General features: G+C 53.8%; 1 protein-coding gene and 1 long non-coding RNA gene across 4 annotated transcripts in view; one reads left to right on the top strand and one right to left on the bottom strand.

Annotated features, from left to right (window-relative positions):
* Positions 1 to 4087: 4087 nt before the first annotated feature.
* Positions 4088 to 16325, bottom strand: part of SAP30BP (SAP30 binding protein) — a 37242-nt gene continuing 25004 nt past the window's right edge. For all 3 annotated transcript variants that reach the window (XM_060645373.3, XM_060645374.3, XM_060645375.3), the window contains 7 exons: positions 11691 to 11779; positions 9362 to 9453; positions 8507 to 8567; positions 7981 to 8032; positions 7058 to 7116; positions 5985 to 6069; positions 4088 to 5733 (listed from right to left, as the gene is read on the bottom strand). In XM_060645373.3, the coding sequence (XP_060501356.2) occupies positions 5552 to 5733; positions 5985 to 6069; positions 7058 to 7116; positions 7981 to 8032; positions 8507 to 8567; positions 9362 to 9453; positions 11691 to 11779 (620 nt within the window). In that variant the 3' untranslated portion in view covers positions 4088 to 5551. The remainder of the gene's footprint in view (positions 5734 to 5984; positions 6070 to 7057; positions 7117 to 7980; positions 8033 to 8506; positions 8568 to 9361; positions 9454 to 11690; positions 11780 to 16325) is intronic.
* LOC132687318 (uncharacterized) lies at positions 8367 to 9743 on the top strand. The gene is made up of 3 exons (XR_009614045.3): positions 8367 to 8446; positions 8705 to 8811; positions 9458 to 9743. It is a non-coding gene; the product is annotated as an uncharacterized LOC132687318 (long non-coding RNA).

Here is a 16325-nt window from a genome sequence, read left to right as displayed (position 1 = left end):
TAGCATTTATTTTTGAGAGACAGGGAGAGAGCATGAGCAGGGGAAAAGCAGAGAGAGAGGGAGACATAGAATCCCACAGAGCCCGATGCAGGGCTTGAACCCACGCACTGTGAGATCATGACCTGAGCCGAAGTGGGATGCTTAAGCGACTGAGCCACCCAGGCGCCCCCAAATCACTATTAAGATTACCAAACAACCCAACAGATTTCACTTGGGGTAAAAACATGGCATAAAAATAGTGTCAAGTATATTCACACTGTTGGGCAAGAGGTCTCCAGAACTTTTCATGTTGCCAATTGAAACTCTGTACCCCTTAAACAGCTCCCCATTTCCTCCTCCTCTAGTCCCTGGTTAACTACCGTTCTATTTTTGTCTCAATGAATCTGACTAGTTTAGATACCTTATATAAGTGGAATCATACAGCATTTATCTTTTGTGATTGACTTATTTCACTTGTCATAATATCCATCTATGTTGCATGAGGCAAGGTTTTCTGCCTTTTTAAGATTGAATAATATTCCTTAGTATCTAAATACCACATTTTGTTTATCCATTCCTCCGTCAATGGGCATTGGGTTGTTTCCACTTCTTGGAAATTGTGAATAATGCTGCTGTATGAACAGGGGTGTGCAAATAAATCTTCTCCACCCTATTTTCAATTCTTTTGGATATATCCCCAAAAGTGGGATTGATGGATCATGTGGTAATCAATCCCATGTTTACTTTTTTGAGGACCGCCATGCTATTTTCCAGAATGATTGCGCCGTTTTAGAATTCCATCAGGAATGCCCAAAGGGTGAATTCTTTTAACTATCAATTTCAGAGTAAAGAGTTAACGTATTCAATTCCAGTGGTCCACGACTACATTTTTTTTTCAAATACTATGCATGAATAATTTTTTTTGCATGAATAATTTTATATTTACTCAATAGTGTACAATGGTGATGTTGTGATACAGTAAGACATCTATAAATGGTCATTGTCCATGGTTCCCAGAGCAGCTCTGGAGCCATAGAGGTGAAAGGAGTGTCTTTTGTTATTCATGACAAGTCCCTTTCAATCACACCAGTTTATGTTAATGAGGTGACTTTTGGAAAGCCACTAAGGATGGGGGTGCTGGTTGTCAGGGGAACCAACCGCATGATTAGAGTTGGAACTTTCAGCCTCAACACTTCCCCACCCCCACCCCACCCCCACCGACCTCTGGGGAGTGGGGCGAATGGACTGGAGATTGAGTTCCATCCCCAATGGCCAGTGATTTAATGCACCATGCCTAGTACTGAAGCCGCCATCAAAATCCTAACCAGAGGGGGTTCAGAGAGTTTCCAGCTTGTTGAACACCTGGTGTGCTGGGAGGGTGGTGTGCCCAAAGAAGGCGTGGGAGCTCCATACTCCTTAATCCCTACTGAGCCCCCTATGTATCTCTTTTATCTGGCTGTTTCTGAGTTGTATCCCTTTTATAAGCTAGTCTAATAAGTCGACTGTTATTCCTGAGTTCTGTGAGCCATTCTAGCCAATTATTGAGTCTGAAGAGGGGGTCATGGGAACTCCCAATTTATAACCAGTTGGTCAGAAGTGCCAGGGGCCTGGCCCTACAATCAGCATTTGAGCAGGGGGCAGTCTTGTGGTACTAAGCTCTTAACCTGGGGTCTGTGCAAACTACAAGCAGTTGGTGTCAGATTTACACGATGTGGGGGCTGCGTGGATGGCTCAATCAGTTAAGTGTCCGACTCTTGATTTCAGCTGAGGTCATGGTCTCACCCACCATTCATGAGTTGAAGCTCCACATCGGACTCTGTGCTGACAACACAGAGCCTGCTTGGGATTCTCTCTCCCTTCTTTCTCTGCCTCTACCCTGCTCACGTGCTCGCTCTCTCCACTAAATAAATAAACTTAAGAAATTACAGGATGTGAAAAGCCTACACATTTGGTGTCAGAAGTGTTCTGGGGGTGTTGTGAGTGGTAGTGTACAGGGAACAAGAGAGTTTTTCCTTTTTGACAATAATTGCATTCTTTTTTTTTTTAATTTTTTTTTTTTAAACGTTTATTTATTTTTGAGAGAGAGAGAGAGACAGAGCATGAACGGGGGAGGGTCAGAGAGAGAGGGAGACACAGAATCTGAAACAGGCTCCAGGCTCTGGGCTGACAGCCCAGAGCCCGACGCGGGGCTCGAACCCACAGACCGCGAGATCGTGACCTGAGCCGAAGTCGGACGCTTAACCGACTGAGCCACCCAGGCGCCCCAATAATTTCATTCTTTCTGAAGGTTCAAATTTAATCCCATTTGGCCAGTGGGAGATCCCTTCAAAACCGGTTCAATTGACCTTTGGAACACTCCTGTCAGTCTTCCTTGCTTTCTGTAATAAACTGCCCCAGTCCCAGTTAGATTTCGGGATCAGCCCTTTCTCTAAGGAGCCCTGTTCCTTTTTGTGGGGAGTCGGATTATGAGGTCAAGATCTGGGTGCTGCTTGTACTGACTGCTCCTACGGGCCACTGCTTCCGGGTCCTTCCAGCGGACACAGCTGGGAAATTTTTTTTTTTGGAATCATGAATTCATATTGATGTTTCCCAAACATTAGAGAATTTTCTTAATTTCTTGGAGTTTATTCTTTTATCTCTTTGCTCTCATTTTTGTTTTGTATTTCCTCTTTTCTTCACAACAGGCAGTGTATGACACGCGGTGTTCTGCATCCTGCCCCTGTCATTTTCTCCTTCCTTGAGATCACTCCAGATCTGTCCATGGAGATCTTCCTCATTCTTCTTTTCTGGCTCAACGGCCCTTTCTTTTTTTTTTTTTTTTTTCTTTAACAGATTTTAAACATACACAGAATTCGGAGGGGATAGTGAATGAACCTTTCTGTGCCTATCACTGGGCCTCAACAATTGCCAATGTGCCGGTAATCCAGAACAGAAGGCCGTGCAGGTGGGACGAGGGTTGGGAGCTTTCAGACCAGTGACCAAGCGGGCAGGAACCACCTCTCCTTCCATCCCTGTCCCTCCAGCCACCTGGGCACTTGGGGCACAAGGTGGCTGACCACTCTGTCTCCACTCACAAGGAGAACAGGGAGACACGAGTGGTCTTGGCCCCCAACGTGTGCTCAGCCGTTACAAGGCACGGAGAAAGGAGTGATGAACGCCCAGGGGAGACCGGGAAGGAAGGCCTGAGCTGCATCTGTTAGTGCCTCATGTGCAGAGGTGGGGATGGTCAAAGGGCAGTGGAGAAAAGGAGCTGGAGGCCTCGGGAGGCTGGGAGTGGTGACAAGGCCACTGGTGTCCTTCCCTTGCCACACCGAAGGGGGACTCTTAGGGGGAAAGCAGGGGCCACGCGACCTGGCGAGAGTCCTGTGATGAGGGGGTGGAGGAGGAGGTGGCCAGATGGAACCTGGATGGGAGCGGGAGAGACCGAGAAAACATACAGACGAGGTCAGAGCAATCTGCCACAAGAGGGACGAGGGCCGGAACTAAGCAGGAGTGATGGCGACAGAGAAGGGGTTTCCGAAGTGGCCCAACACATGTGGGGACAGCACAGGATCTCAGGTGTGGAGCTCTTGGCCCAGGACAGATCATAAGGTCGTGCTCCTAGAAGCACAGGAAGAAGGCAGGGATGCCTGGGTGGGTGGGAGAGCTCGGTTGACCAGGCTGAGTTCTCTGCGAGCAGGGGCAAACCAGGCAGAAACCACTTGGTGCCTAGTGCCTGTGACACCGTTTCCACAGAAAGAAACTGGTCATTTGACCCCGTGCCACCCTCAGTGGGACTAAGGTGGGCAGGCACTAATCTTGTTTTACAATAAGAGTAAAGTTCAGAGGGATTAGAGACCCTGACCCAACTCACAAGGCTTCCGGGGGGCTACCCTGGGGCTGCCCAACTCATTGGGTGAGTGGTCATTACTGCTCAATGGGAGGGCAGTGGGTGCCCAGAGGACAGCAAAGGGCCATGACCTTGGAGTTTTTTTTTTTTTTATCAGCCGTGGAGTTTCTGTCCTTGGTCTAAAGCAAGAAGGCACTGGACAGGCCAGCAACACGCACTTGCAGGGTCCCTTACAGTTTATAAAGCTCTTGCGTAAATCAGCTCACGGACTCCTCACAATCACCTTACAAAGCTTTATTACGGTGATTTGACAGAGGGGACTCACAGAGACAATGGCCCAAGACACACCAACCAACACACAACTTCAAGTTTAACCCAGGATCCGGGGCAGAGGGGCCGAGTCTGCGTCCAGTGCCACTCCCATTGTGCCACACAGCCTCCCGCGCGAGCCCCAGAGCCCCCACACTACGGAGGTGCCCCTGCTGGAGGCTGCAGGGCAGCCAGCCTTCAGAGACCCTCTTGGGACTCAGGGCACAGCAGCTCCTCTCCGGGGCCGCGAAGTCCCAGCAGAGGACGGGAGGGGGACAACGGACCTCCCTTGGTGCCCAAGTGTGTGTGGCTGGGGGGAGGGGGGAAGGGACCAATGTGAGTCCACTTTTCTTTCGGGGACGGCAGGGCAGGATCACCACACTCCTTTGGTCATGCAACAGTTACCAGGTGCACTTTGAGGACCATCGTTCTAAAGCTCTGCCCGTGCCACAGAAGCAACCCGGCTCTTCACGGCCCGGCTTCCCTCTCCGACACGTAGCCCTTCCGCTGGACCGGAGAGCTGCCAAACAGCAAGAAAGGCAAGCGAATTTCCTCCCGGCTTTCGGGCCGACGGCGGCTGGGAAATCTGTTTTGGCCCCAAGAGGAGCCCGGCGGCCGCTGGCGCTGCCCAGATGCTGCTGTGGGGCAGAGATAACAGGCACAGGAAAGGTGGGGTGGCAGGGTCCTCCCAGGAGCCTGGCTCGCACGTAAACAATGAGCTGCCGCCGGCCAGCGCAGGAGGTGAGTCATGTCCCGCGCCGCAAGGAGCCTGCTGGCCGCGCTCGGCGGGCACTGAAGGACCGGGGCAACCTCGGCCAGGCGCTGAGGCCCCTCTGGCTGTGTGGGTTGGGGATCAAACCCAGGCCTTCTGGTAACCGGCTGACTTCAAAAGCCTGGGTGTGTCCAAAGAGTGGTCCGAGAGGGCTCAGTTGCCCCCAAGGGAGCAGAGGCCTCGGCTCTCGTCTGATAACCAGCCGGGTTTCAGGAGCAGGGCAGCAGACAGCCGGGACACGGCGCCACAGGCTTCGGCCACTCCGTTACCTACCCTGAGGTAATAACTCCAACAGGGAAGAGGAGAGGACACTTGGAACTTCCACAGGTGCCTGAAAACGGACCACAACAGAGGCCACTGCATCCAAGATGCTGAGATGTAAGAACATAGCACTTTTAACAGGGCACCAGACCCCAAGCGGTGTGCGGACGCTCTCCGGAGGACCCGACTCCTCTGCGGCAATGTCCTTTTCCCGGCCGGGATGACACAGGGAGGCTCCTCTTGGGGTGGCGTCGCGGGAGCAGATCCCAGTCCTGAAACATACAAAGCGGCACCTCTGTGCCGCGTCGGTCCCCGGGTTGCGCACTCTCATCAAGTCCTGGAGCGGCCCCTCCCCTCGATGGAAGGGAGAGTGTCCGAGCCACCCGGGCTGCTCCCTCGGGTCACTGCTTGGCCTTTTTCACGATGGTGCCCACGGCCGAGATCACCGTGGTCTTGGAGCCGCTGGCACTGGTGGTCACCGTGACGACGGCTGGCAGGGTGGCCGTGGTGGTGAGGATGGTTGGCTGGGCTATCGTTGTCACCGGAATGGCCGAATCCCACTTGCTCTTTCTCTTCTGGGCATCTGGAGGAAGGCAAGGGACGAGTCAGGATCAAGACAGACCAAAGAGCGACGCTGCCTTTTCTAGCAGGCGGCGGTCAGAGCTTCGGGGCCGCCTGCCACGGAAGTGCGAGGGGCAGCCGGTGAACCGGGGACCCCACCCCAGGCTCCCGAGAGGCCTCACAAACTCTGAGGTCAGGAAAGAAGCACAGCAAGGTGGAACCTGGGCCCAGATCCCCGTGGCCTCTGCTCCCCCAAACGAGGCAGCCTGCTACCTGCAACCGCTGTGCTGGCCGTGGTGGTGGTGGTGGCCGTGGCGTTGGTCGTGGTACCTTTCTTGGTGCCTGTCACAAACTCGATCTGGAGGGGGAAGAGGAAAGAGAGAAAACCCGTGCCAAGCTGTTTATCCGCATCCTCTGCCAGCGTCTGCTCCCGGGCGGCAGAGTCTGGCACCATACACAGGAGGCACTGGGAGGCAGCCCTGTCGTGCCGAGGGAGGGAGAGGCGTTGGAGGGACTTCTACCATTTTGAGGAGAGCCCTCCAAACTGACACGGAATGCTCCCGGTGTCTCCAAGTTTCTGCACGTGCAGGGCACCCGGCCCGCCACTGCGCCCGGCACCCGGGATGGAGGCGCACCCACCTGCACGGGAGAAGTGCAGCTTTGGTCCCCAGGCGCCGCAGACACGTCCCACACTAAGCCTGGGGTTTGGAATGGGGAGGGATAGAGAGAGAGGGGCAGTTCACCAAGCGCTAAGAACGACAAGACCCGATCGCCCCTGCACCGGCTCCCAGAGGGCTGGCAGCCTTTCTGCTCAGGGGTCAGGGGCACATCCTGGAGGCCACAGCTGCTGCAGGAGGTCAGACCAAACCAAGGGTGGGCAGAGCTGGTGCCCCGAGGCCCAGTGTTCTGTCTCGGAGACTGCTCACAAAGGGCACAAGTCTCATTTAGTCTCAGAGCCAAATTTCCGTTCCCCAAAGGATCCAGAACATGCTGCTTGGGAAGAAGTGGTGCTCAGAGCCCTAAAACGAGGGGTCACCCGGCCACCAGACATGGGACCTGCAAGGAAGCACTGAGGCGGACTGTGCAGATCCGATCTGGGGGCCAAGTAAGTACTCTTGGAAGGAATACACCTCTCAGGGAGGACACTGATGACACTAAAGAGAAAGCCACCGGGGCTCTGCAGCTGGAAGGGAGAGGCCAAGGAGGACATCGCGCAGCAAACCACAAGACCCCAAGAAACCAAATGGAAGTAACCGAGAGGCACCTTCAAGCTGAAGGTGGGGGGTGGTGGGAAACGACACCCTAGACACCTGCCTTTTCCTTCAGGGCCCTTGTCCACCACTTACTTTGGTTCGCTCCTTTTTGGCCTTTTCCAGTTTGTCCATCTCGATCTTCTGGGCTTTAGCTACAGAGACCAGAGAAGTTGTAACAAAAGCAGCCCTGGGACAGCTCCCACGTGAAGAGACACTCTAGGCGGAGGGACCCCACAACAGCACTTGTCACGCCCCCACCCCCGCACGCAGGTGGCCTCGAGGCCGCACAGTCTCACCGTCCTTTTGTGACCAGCAAAGGGAAGCGGCCTTAGAGCTACAGAGCAGAGGCCTCAGATGTAAAGGACCTCGTCTGGAGGGGTGAGCTGCCCCCGAGCCCTAGCTGACTGTCACTGTGCGGGGACGGGGACGCAGGCCCAGGGTGGAATACCTTCCCACTGACCAAGAGCAGCTGCGTTACGGATTTGAGGTAAAACGTTGGCAACTGATTCAAGTTAAAACAAGATAAGACGTGTGGGCCAAACGCAACACATCTTCAGGCCAGACCTGGCCCATGGGTTGCCGATTCAGATCTGTCATCCGAGGGCCCGGACTCTGTAATTCCTCCCAGTTCTCCCTACCGGGACCCTTGAGAAAATGCTTTCTCACCGGCCTCAGAAGACTCCGTCCCCCTGCCTGGGACACGGTCTGCATCTGCCAGACTGGCCTCTGTACGTCTTCAAACCTCGTCTTGAACACGGCCCCCACAGCAAGGCCGTCCCACCCCTTCGGCTGGCTAGATGGCCCTGCCTGGGCGCTGTCCCCCAACACTGCTCACTGCTAGGACCGCTCTGCCTTCTGTGCCGCATCATAAGCCTCCTGAGTCAGAGCAGGTCTGTCTTGTTCAACACTGTATACCTACCTCCTCCGACACGGCCTGACACAGTGGGGACCCTGAAATACATGTTGGCTGACTGACTGGATGAACAGACAGGATAGATGGATGGACGGCCACCTACCTAATGCCTCGTAGTAGGAGTCCTCGGACCAGCCATGGGGGTCAAACATATCCTGAGAAAGAAAGAGTTAATGCTGCAGCCAGCAAGGGTCACTGGATGACCAATGGTTTAGAAACCCAAGTCCCTTCTCCCCGAATCTTTCCATGGATTTTCCTGGCCTGGACTCCCCCTGCTCTAAGGGCATAGGGACTCAGATGTTATCCTGGGTTTCTAGCCAAAGGGGTGGCCAATTTGCTCTTGGGACTTTGAAGCAGGGATGAACCTGTTGACGGGCCGTGCCATCAGAGCACAGCCAAGTCCACTCTCACTGATCAGTTGGGGCTTGGGGCCGGGTCTGTCACCGCAATCTCTCCCCGGACTATTCCAGAGCAGCAGGGACTCCCAACAAGGGAGCGGGGAACCGTGCTCTTCAGCCAGCACTGCCGCTACACGGGCCTTTCAGCAGCTCCAGGCTGAATCCAGCGAGGTGAGCACAGGGCCCTGGGTATCCTCCCCTCAACCCTCAGCCTCTGCACACGGGACGTACCTTTGGGTAGTTGGTGCCGAGCTCGTCAATTGCACAGAACTGGATCAGCTTCTCATAGATGCTGAAAGAAAAATGCCAGAAGGCACTGAGCAGGCCCTAGTCCCGTGGCCTGTGTGGCACCTGATTTTGAGAGGCCAGAACGGTCTAGTTCCTGTGCTCAGACGAACCCTTTAAACCCAGCTGGATTGTTGTAAACAGGCTTCCCGACAGAACGGGAAACGTCCACTGGCCTGACACGAAGTCACTCGTCGTCCTCCCCACTCCCAGAGAGATGGACCGTTAGCCAGGACAGGTATGGTGTCCAGGTAAGGGCCGTGGGCTTTTTTTTGTTTTTGTTTTTGGTCTTATCTAGACATCTGACCCTCAGTTTGTGTGGCCGGGTTGGGCCCACATAAGGGCCGGGGCACGTCCTTGAGGTCACCACCATACCAGACTTTCCCAGGTGCGCCACCTGCTCAGACCCTGGACAGAGTAAGACCCAGACACAGCTCTGCTCGCAAAACCTGTCACCTGTACGCAGAATCAGTGACATTCTGGAAGTGAAAGAGGAACCCACGGGAATTGCCTAGTCCAATTCCCTCATTATAGAGATGAGGAAACTGAGACGTTGTGAGGCTGTGTGCCTTAGGAGCAGGGCGGGCAAGAGAACCCGGCCAGGCCTCCTCCAGCCCAGCTCGGGTCTCTCAGCATCCACTCCACACCCTGGCTTCCGTGTTACTGCAGTCTGGGCAATGGCCCCTTTGGACAGAGGGGGGATCTTAGCCGAGCCTCACCCTGCCACCTCCACGGGGGCATCCCAGTCCCCAGTCCAACATCAGCGACTCAACTGACCCTGCAGGCCCACGGGAAACTCACCTGGGGTTCCGAAATTCTTTCTTCCTTTGGATAATGTAATTCATATCCATTCCCTCCTTTATCTTCCGCTCATAAAGCTTCTGGATCTTGTCCTAGGCGGAGAAACAGAAGGGCACTTATGACGCCACCCCACCACCGACAATCCCAGTCTGTGGTCACACGTGCTGTGTGGGGACACTTGGTCACAGGAGACCCACAGAGCCATGCGCAGCCCTACTCCAGCCACACTGTCTTTCTCCACCCAGCCTGTGACCGGCGCGGAGCGCAAATAAGACAGACTGAGATCAGTCTGTTTTTGTTTTGCTTTCTCCCTCTGGATGGCTGGCAGAGGGGGTGGTAAAAGGTCGAGGAAGAGAAACCGTGGACAAGACAACGAACGTATCCCCACCTGTGAATCAGCTCCTGAATCATCCAAAGAGGATTCAGGCAAAGAGTGGATGGGCAGGGGCTCCATGCTGGTTTTGAATTTAAACACCGGGTCAAGTCCTCAGTGGGAGACCTGGGAAGGCTAAGTTCTTGCGGAGGAAGGCAGGAGTAGAGTTTTTTGGATTTGGTCTCATAAGCTTCCTACGGTGTCCCTTGTAGGGAGGCTCACAGATGGCCAGTCCCCACCACTTTATGAAGAGGCACTGTCAGGGGTCAAGAGCTCATCTCATTAGAACTCCCCCCGCCCCCAAAACCCCTGCTCTCTGGCTCTCAATCGGCAATAGGAGGGTCACCTGGCAGGAATGCAGACCAGTCCCACAGGTATCTCAAGGCCCACAGATGATCCCTGCAGCAGATGGCCTCCACACTTTCCAGCACGTGAAGAGGCCCCAGACACCCGAGTCTCAGGACAGAGCCAGCCACCTGTGAGGTGGACCAGTCTTACCCAGCAAGGCTGGTGCTGGCCCAGGGCAAGGTCTCTCTGCAGCCTCCCCCACTAGCGGCGGCTAAAGGCACAGACTCTCCAGAAGGAAAACATTTGGGGCACTCTTCACCTGCGACAGGAGGTGGGCAGGGCCGGAGGTCCTGTGTGACACCCTTTGGGAACATCAGGAGAGGTGATCCACTCCCTTTGTCAGAAGGCTGAATCTTTCTGCCGAGACTGGCCAGAGGAAGCACTGAAGTGCAGAGAGAGGTTTGTAATACATTTACCACGGAAGAGACAACCAAGAGCCACAAACTTCAACGTTATCTCTTCGAGGGCAAAGGGAGGCTTTCCACAGAAGACCTGGCAAATGGAGGGTGACCTGTATCTTACAGATTACTTTTCTGGGTTTTCTGGGCCATCAGATGGGTTCTCCCATTTCAAGTCAACTAAAACGTTCACTTGATGTCGTGGTTTCCACGATTAGGAGAATCTAAAAATGAGAAATACACTGAACTTGAAGGCTGAGCCAGCCGGTTGTCTCTGTCTGCCAGACTGTCCTTACAGGCTGCGGCTTGTTGCCTGGCAGGGAGGGGAGATGCTATCCTGGGGGGGGTGGACAACTCAGCAAAGGGAGGAGACTTCTGGGAAAGGAAGAGAATCTGTACTGTGCCCCCAGCCCCGACTCTGGCCCTGCCCAGCCAGCTGCATTCCAGAGCCCCGGGTCCCCTTAGTCATCTATCCGTCAGGATGGTGCCATGGGCCTGTGGTGTGGCCAGAGGCACCAGCAGAATCTGTGGGATGAGAGGTAGAGCAGGTGGACCCGATGCCACTAGTGGGCAGCCCTGGGTGTCTGCCCTATGGTCTGTTGCAAGGTTCCACACACAGGGGAACCCCCAGAGGACAAGGGGAAACAATCATAGGGGCTGAAAAGGAGGTGCAAACCCCAGGCCCCCCCCCCCCCCCCGGGTCCTGCTCTCAACGGAGTAACTGCACGAAATAGTCTGTCTCCTTGGGATTTCAGAACTTCAGGCCACATCTGTCTGCGATTCTGTCAGACAAGCTGGTGAACTGCCACGTCAGGAATAGGAGCACAGGAATCTCAGGCACAGAAATGCTTGTGTTTGGGTGTTTCTACATTGTTTATCTTACATTTTAATGGTCCCTCAGTCTCTTGGCAAAGGTCCCCACTGGCTCAGCTGGGTTGCTTGCAAGGTACCTTATTTTCTCTGCCTCGGCTTCAGACCTGAGGGCGAGCCAGGGGGTCCCGGCTAGAACAGCATCAGGTGATGAGGCAGAGGGTGGCGGCGGGGACAGAGCGAACTCCTGATGGCAGGCTAAGAGAGGTAACCAGGACTGCACGCTCCTGCCCGCCTGGCTGTTTCTTTTACGGAAGGGCTCTTCAAGTCGGACCAAACGAGACGCTTGACCCAGGCTTTCTCATCTACACAGGCCTCATCAGCCGAGCTCTGTACTTACTTGTAAGTGATTTGAACATCTGCCCGGGGGTTCAGGTGGGATCTTGATTTCATCAGGCGACATGTTCCGGACTCTTTCAGAAAAGGAGGCTGTGGGAGGACAGAGAGAGAAAAATTCTGTGAGTGTGGATGTCAGGGGATGGCTGCGGGCGGGGGAAGGATCAGGGCCAGACATGGAGTTTAAAAAGGAAAAAAAAAAAAAAAAAAAAAAAAGGGCACATACGTTTTCCAGGAGAGATAAAGGCTATGAAACGGTACAATGGTGTTCCCAGTGGCCTCTCTGCGGGTGTCATCTGAGTTGAGATCAAATGACCAGAAGGAACCAGCATGTGCCAACCCGGGGGAAGAGGGGAGTCCAGCAGTTAACTTCGAAGGAAAGGGTGTGCTGGTAAACGTTTAACAGCCAGCTGGGGGGTGGGAGGTGAGGAGGGGAAGAGCTGTGGTCTACAGCGTCTGCCAGATTCCGGGGTATTCGTTCTCTCGTCGCTGGACCGAGGCCCAGGTGGGGAGAGCATCACTGGCTCACGGAGTGAGCCAGCTCCAGCCCGCCCGGTTGTGTTCCTACAACACCGTCCCAGGATTCTGGAAACTCGCAGAGTTGCTTGGTATGTCATCCTTCTCACCTTAGGCCATCCGACCCAAGATACAGGAGAAACAGAGTTCAGGGTTCCCTAGGCTCTGGGATTCAAAGCATTCAAAACCGCCCTGTGCATAAATATTTCAAACATTACCTGCTGCTTATTAGCTTAGTCTTTTAAAAACAAACCAATCAACTCTCTTTTGGTCCGCCTAGTTCTTGGGAACAAAGGGCCTGATTCTGATGTGAGGAACCACAACTCCCGAGGGCTAGTTCCCTCAGCAATCGGCCACTGCCCACCCAAGTTTCCCACTCTCCGCTCCCTTCCCTGTAGCCTCTGGCCACCCTGGGCCCGCAGAGCGTGCTCTGGGTCACTCAGACAATGCACTGTTTGTTGTAAGATTCTGTCTGCGCTCTTGAAAACATTCTCTCATGAAAAGGAGCATACAATGAGAGAACAGCAGGCGGAGTGGGGTGGGGCAGGATGAAGGGAAAGAATGAACAAACCAGCACCAAGAACACCCAGCAAGTACTTACGGGGTACCCACTGTGTGCCAGGCCCGGGGCCATACTATCTCTTAGCCCTGAGTGGCTGCCGGGACGGCGTGATGAGAGCCTAGCACAGCCTTCGCCTTCTTTTCTACCGGGGCCGGGTTAATGTTTTCTTAGCAGATAAGGTGCTCTGATCTCCACTGAGTTGTGCTGTTACTACGAAGAACTCAGTGCCGAGAAGGGCCGAGGGTATGGCTCCACGGGCTTTGCCAGTCTCAACTGCTGCGAAACACCCTGCACCGAGGCTGGGGCGGAGTCTCATAACGCGCTATGCGTGCAGACTCCCACGGCCGGCAGTGGGTTCTCACTGGACGTGCCCGGAGAACAGAGCGCTAGGCGTGCCATTTTGGGTGAAGGCCCGAGGACCGACACGGGGCGACATGTCCTGCTGTGGACCCGGGACACCAGTGCGGCCTAGGAGTGGTTTCCGCCAGGGGCCTACGTGCTCCTCTTTGCCCAGCACCTTCTGTCTCCTGACGCCTGCAGCGATGGTGGCGCCCATCATCTGGCTAGAGTTCAAGTCTCGTCCTGGCTTCTCCCTCCGTCTCAGCCTGAGGCTCACGCAGGCTGCAGAGGCCAGCTCAAAGTGGAATGAGCTGGGGTGAGCTGGCCCTCGTTATTTCCGGACGGCAGAAGCAAGGAGGGCCTGGGCAGTCTTTGGGCACAAGAAGGGGTGGAGGATGTATGTGTGCATGTGATGGAGAGACAAAGAATGCCCTTTGGCATTTGCCAGGAAAGCCTTTTGGAAAAACAGGGTGTGACACTGTTGCCACAGCAACCCAACCACACTAGGACTCAAACAGTATATAGTGTGACAGGGCCCCTCCTGAGCTCCCCGGTTAGAACAAAAGAACTCCTCCGCAGTAACTGGCAAGTGAAGGGATATAGTCAGAGAATTAGATAAAAGTTTTCCCACGGCGTCCTTCACTGATTTCAGGAGCCATCCTTCAGCGACTCTTTCCTAAGTCCCAGGATGATCTAAAGTAGACGACATCAACCCCACATACATATGGTGATGTGGGCGGCCACAAGGCCTCAAACCATCCTCCCAGGAAATCCATGGAGAAAGGTGCCCAGGCCCTTGGGGGCAGCTCCCAGTACTGTGGCTGCCCTTGGGGTCTACTGGGGGCATTCTAGAAGGGCAGCCGTACTCAGGATCTCAGAAGTCTACCTCGGTGACTCACCCCGTGCACGTCCAAGCCAAAAACGGTCATGGTATCCGTGACGGCCAGGCACGAATCTGAGCAGGACCAGCTAGTCGGCTGGGCTTACGTAATGGTGGGGAGAGAAGCAGTGCCTGGGGGGTACTGTGGGGAGGGGAGGAGGCAGCGGAGTGCGCTCTAGTTCACCAGAGACACGGAGAAGCCGACTGGATTACCGCGTCAGGCCACAGTTCCAGGCATGACGAGGGGGCATCCGTTGGCTGCCTGGAGGGGACAGACTGGCCACGCGTGCTCAGTGCTGTCAAGCGGCCACAGTGTCGGAGGAACCCGAGTCAGCTGCTCTGCTTTCATTCGCTCCATTAAACGGGGGCCACCTAGGGGCCCCTTGGTGGTTCAGTCAGTTAAGTGTCCGACTCTTGGTTTCGGCTCAGGTCATGATCTCACGGTTCGCGAGTTTGAGCCTTGCATCGGGCTCTGGGCTGATGGCACACAGCTTGCTTGGGATTCTCTCTCCCTCTCTCTGTCCCTCCCCTGCTCACTCTCTCTCTCAAAATAGATAAATACACTTAAAAAAAAAAAATAATAAAAAAAAATAAAGGGGTGCCTGGGTGCCTCAGTCAGTTAAGCGTCTGACTTCGGCTCAGGTCATGATCTCACTGCTCTTGAGTTCGAGCCCTGAATCGAACTCTGTGCTCACCAGCTCGGAGCCTGGAGCCTGCTTCGGATTCTGTCTCTGTCTCTCTGCCCCTTCCCTGCTCGTGCTCTGTCTCTCTCAAATAGAAAATAAAACACATAAAAATTTGTTTTTAATTGCAAAAAAGAAAACAAAACCTGGAGCCACCTACATATAGGAAAATGCTTCCCATACCAGGGGAGCAACCCGAGAGTCCTATCTCCAGAGGCGTTTTATTAACAAAAGGAGCTGAGTTCAGGCAGACCTCAACGACTACCTCCTGAGTGAGAAACAGTAGGAGCAAACGAGACTATGAGGCTCCAATACCTACTGTGGTGCACAGATTAAATTGTGGCGGTAAATCCTACAAGAAAATAATGTATTCAGCGATAAAACGAAATTACGGATACGCTCAATCACACAGAAGGATCTCAAAACCATATGGGAAGCGAAGGAAGCCAGACAAAAAGTAAGATGGCACTTTCATTTCTGTCAGTGGTTCTCAACTGGGGGCAATTACGTTCCCCAAGGGGACATTAGGCAACGTCTAGAAACGTTTTTCCTTGTCACATGTGGCAGAGGGAGGGGAGTGCCACTGGCATCCAGAAGGCCGAGGATGCTAAAACACCGTGTAAAACACAGGCCAGGCCCCCACAACAAGGAATTATCCGGTCCAAAAGGTCAATAGTGCTAAGGCTGAGAAATCCTGCTCTTTATGAAATTCTAAAAAAGGCAAAACTGTAGTGAAGAAGGTACAACACTGCTTGCCAGAGGCCCAGGGAGGAAATCGTCTGTGAGGAGAGGTATAAGGAACATTTTGGAGCGAAGGAAATTAATTGTTTTAAACAGTAATTAGTCAATGAATTTTTAAGTAAGCTCTAGGCCCAGTGTGGGACTTGAAGTCATGACTCGGAGATCAAGGGTCATACGCTCCACTGACCAATCCAGCCAGGCGTCCCTGGAGTGACAGAAGTGTTTCATGGGGCTTCTGGGTGAGTCAGTTGGTTAAGAGTCCAACTTCAGTTTAGGTCATGATCTTCTAGTTCGTGGGTTCGAGCCCCACATTGGGCTCTCTGCTGTCAGTGCAGAGCTGCTTCAGATCCTTTGTCCTTCTCTCTGCCCCTCCCTTGCTCTCATGCACTCTTCCCTCTCAAAAACAAATATTAAAAAAAAAAAAAAAACTTTACAAAGGAGTGGATCTTAAAAAATTCTTTTAATGTTTATTTATTTAAAAAAAATTTTTTTTAATGTTTATTTATTTTTGAGACAGAGAGAGACAGAGCATGAGCAGGGGAGGGGCAGAGAGAGAGGGAGGCACAGAAGCTGAAGGAGGCTTCAGGCTCTGAGCTGTCAGCACAGAGCCCGACACGGGGCTCGAACTCACGAACTGTGAGATCATGACCTGAGCCGAAGTCGGACGCTTAACTGACTGAGCCACCCAGGCGCCCCTTAATGTTTATTTTTGAGAGAGAGAGAGAGAGCGCGTGAGCGAGCACGCACAAGGGGGAGGGGCAGAGAAGAGAGGGAGACACAGAATCTGAAGCAGGCTCCAGGCTTTGAGCTGTCAGCACAGAGCCCGATGTGGGGCTTGAACTCACAAACAGCAAGATCATGGCCTGAGTCAAAGTTGGATGCTCAACAGACTGAGCTGCCCAGGCACCCCTGTACAGA

Source organism: Panthera onca, chromosome E1 (assembly GCF_046562875.1).
Source record: "Panthera onca isolate mPanOnc1 chromosome E1, mPanOnc1 haplotype 2, whole genome shotgun sequence".
NCBI classification, from domain to species: domain Eukaryota; kingdom Metazoa; phylum Chordata; class Mammalia; order Carnivora; family Felidae; genus Panthera; species Panthera onca.
This window is presented reverse-complemented; position numbering and strand designations above follow the sequence as displayed.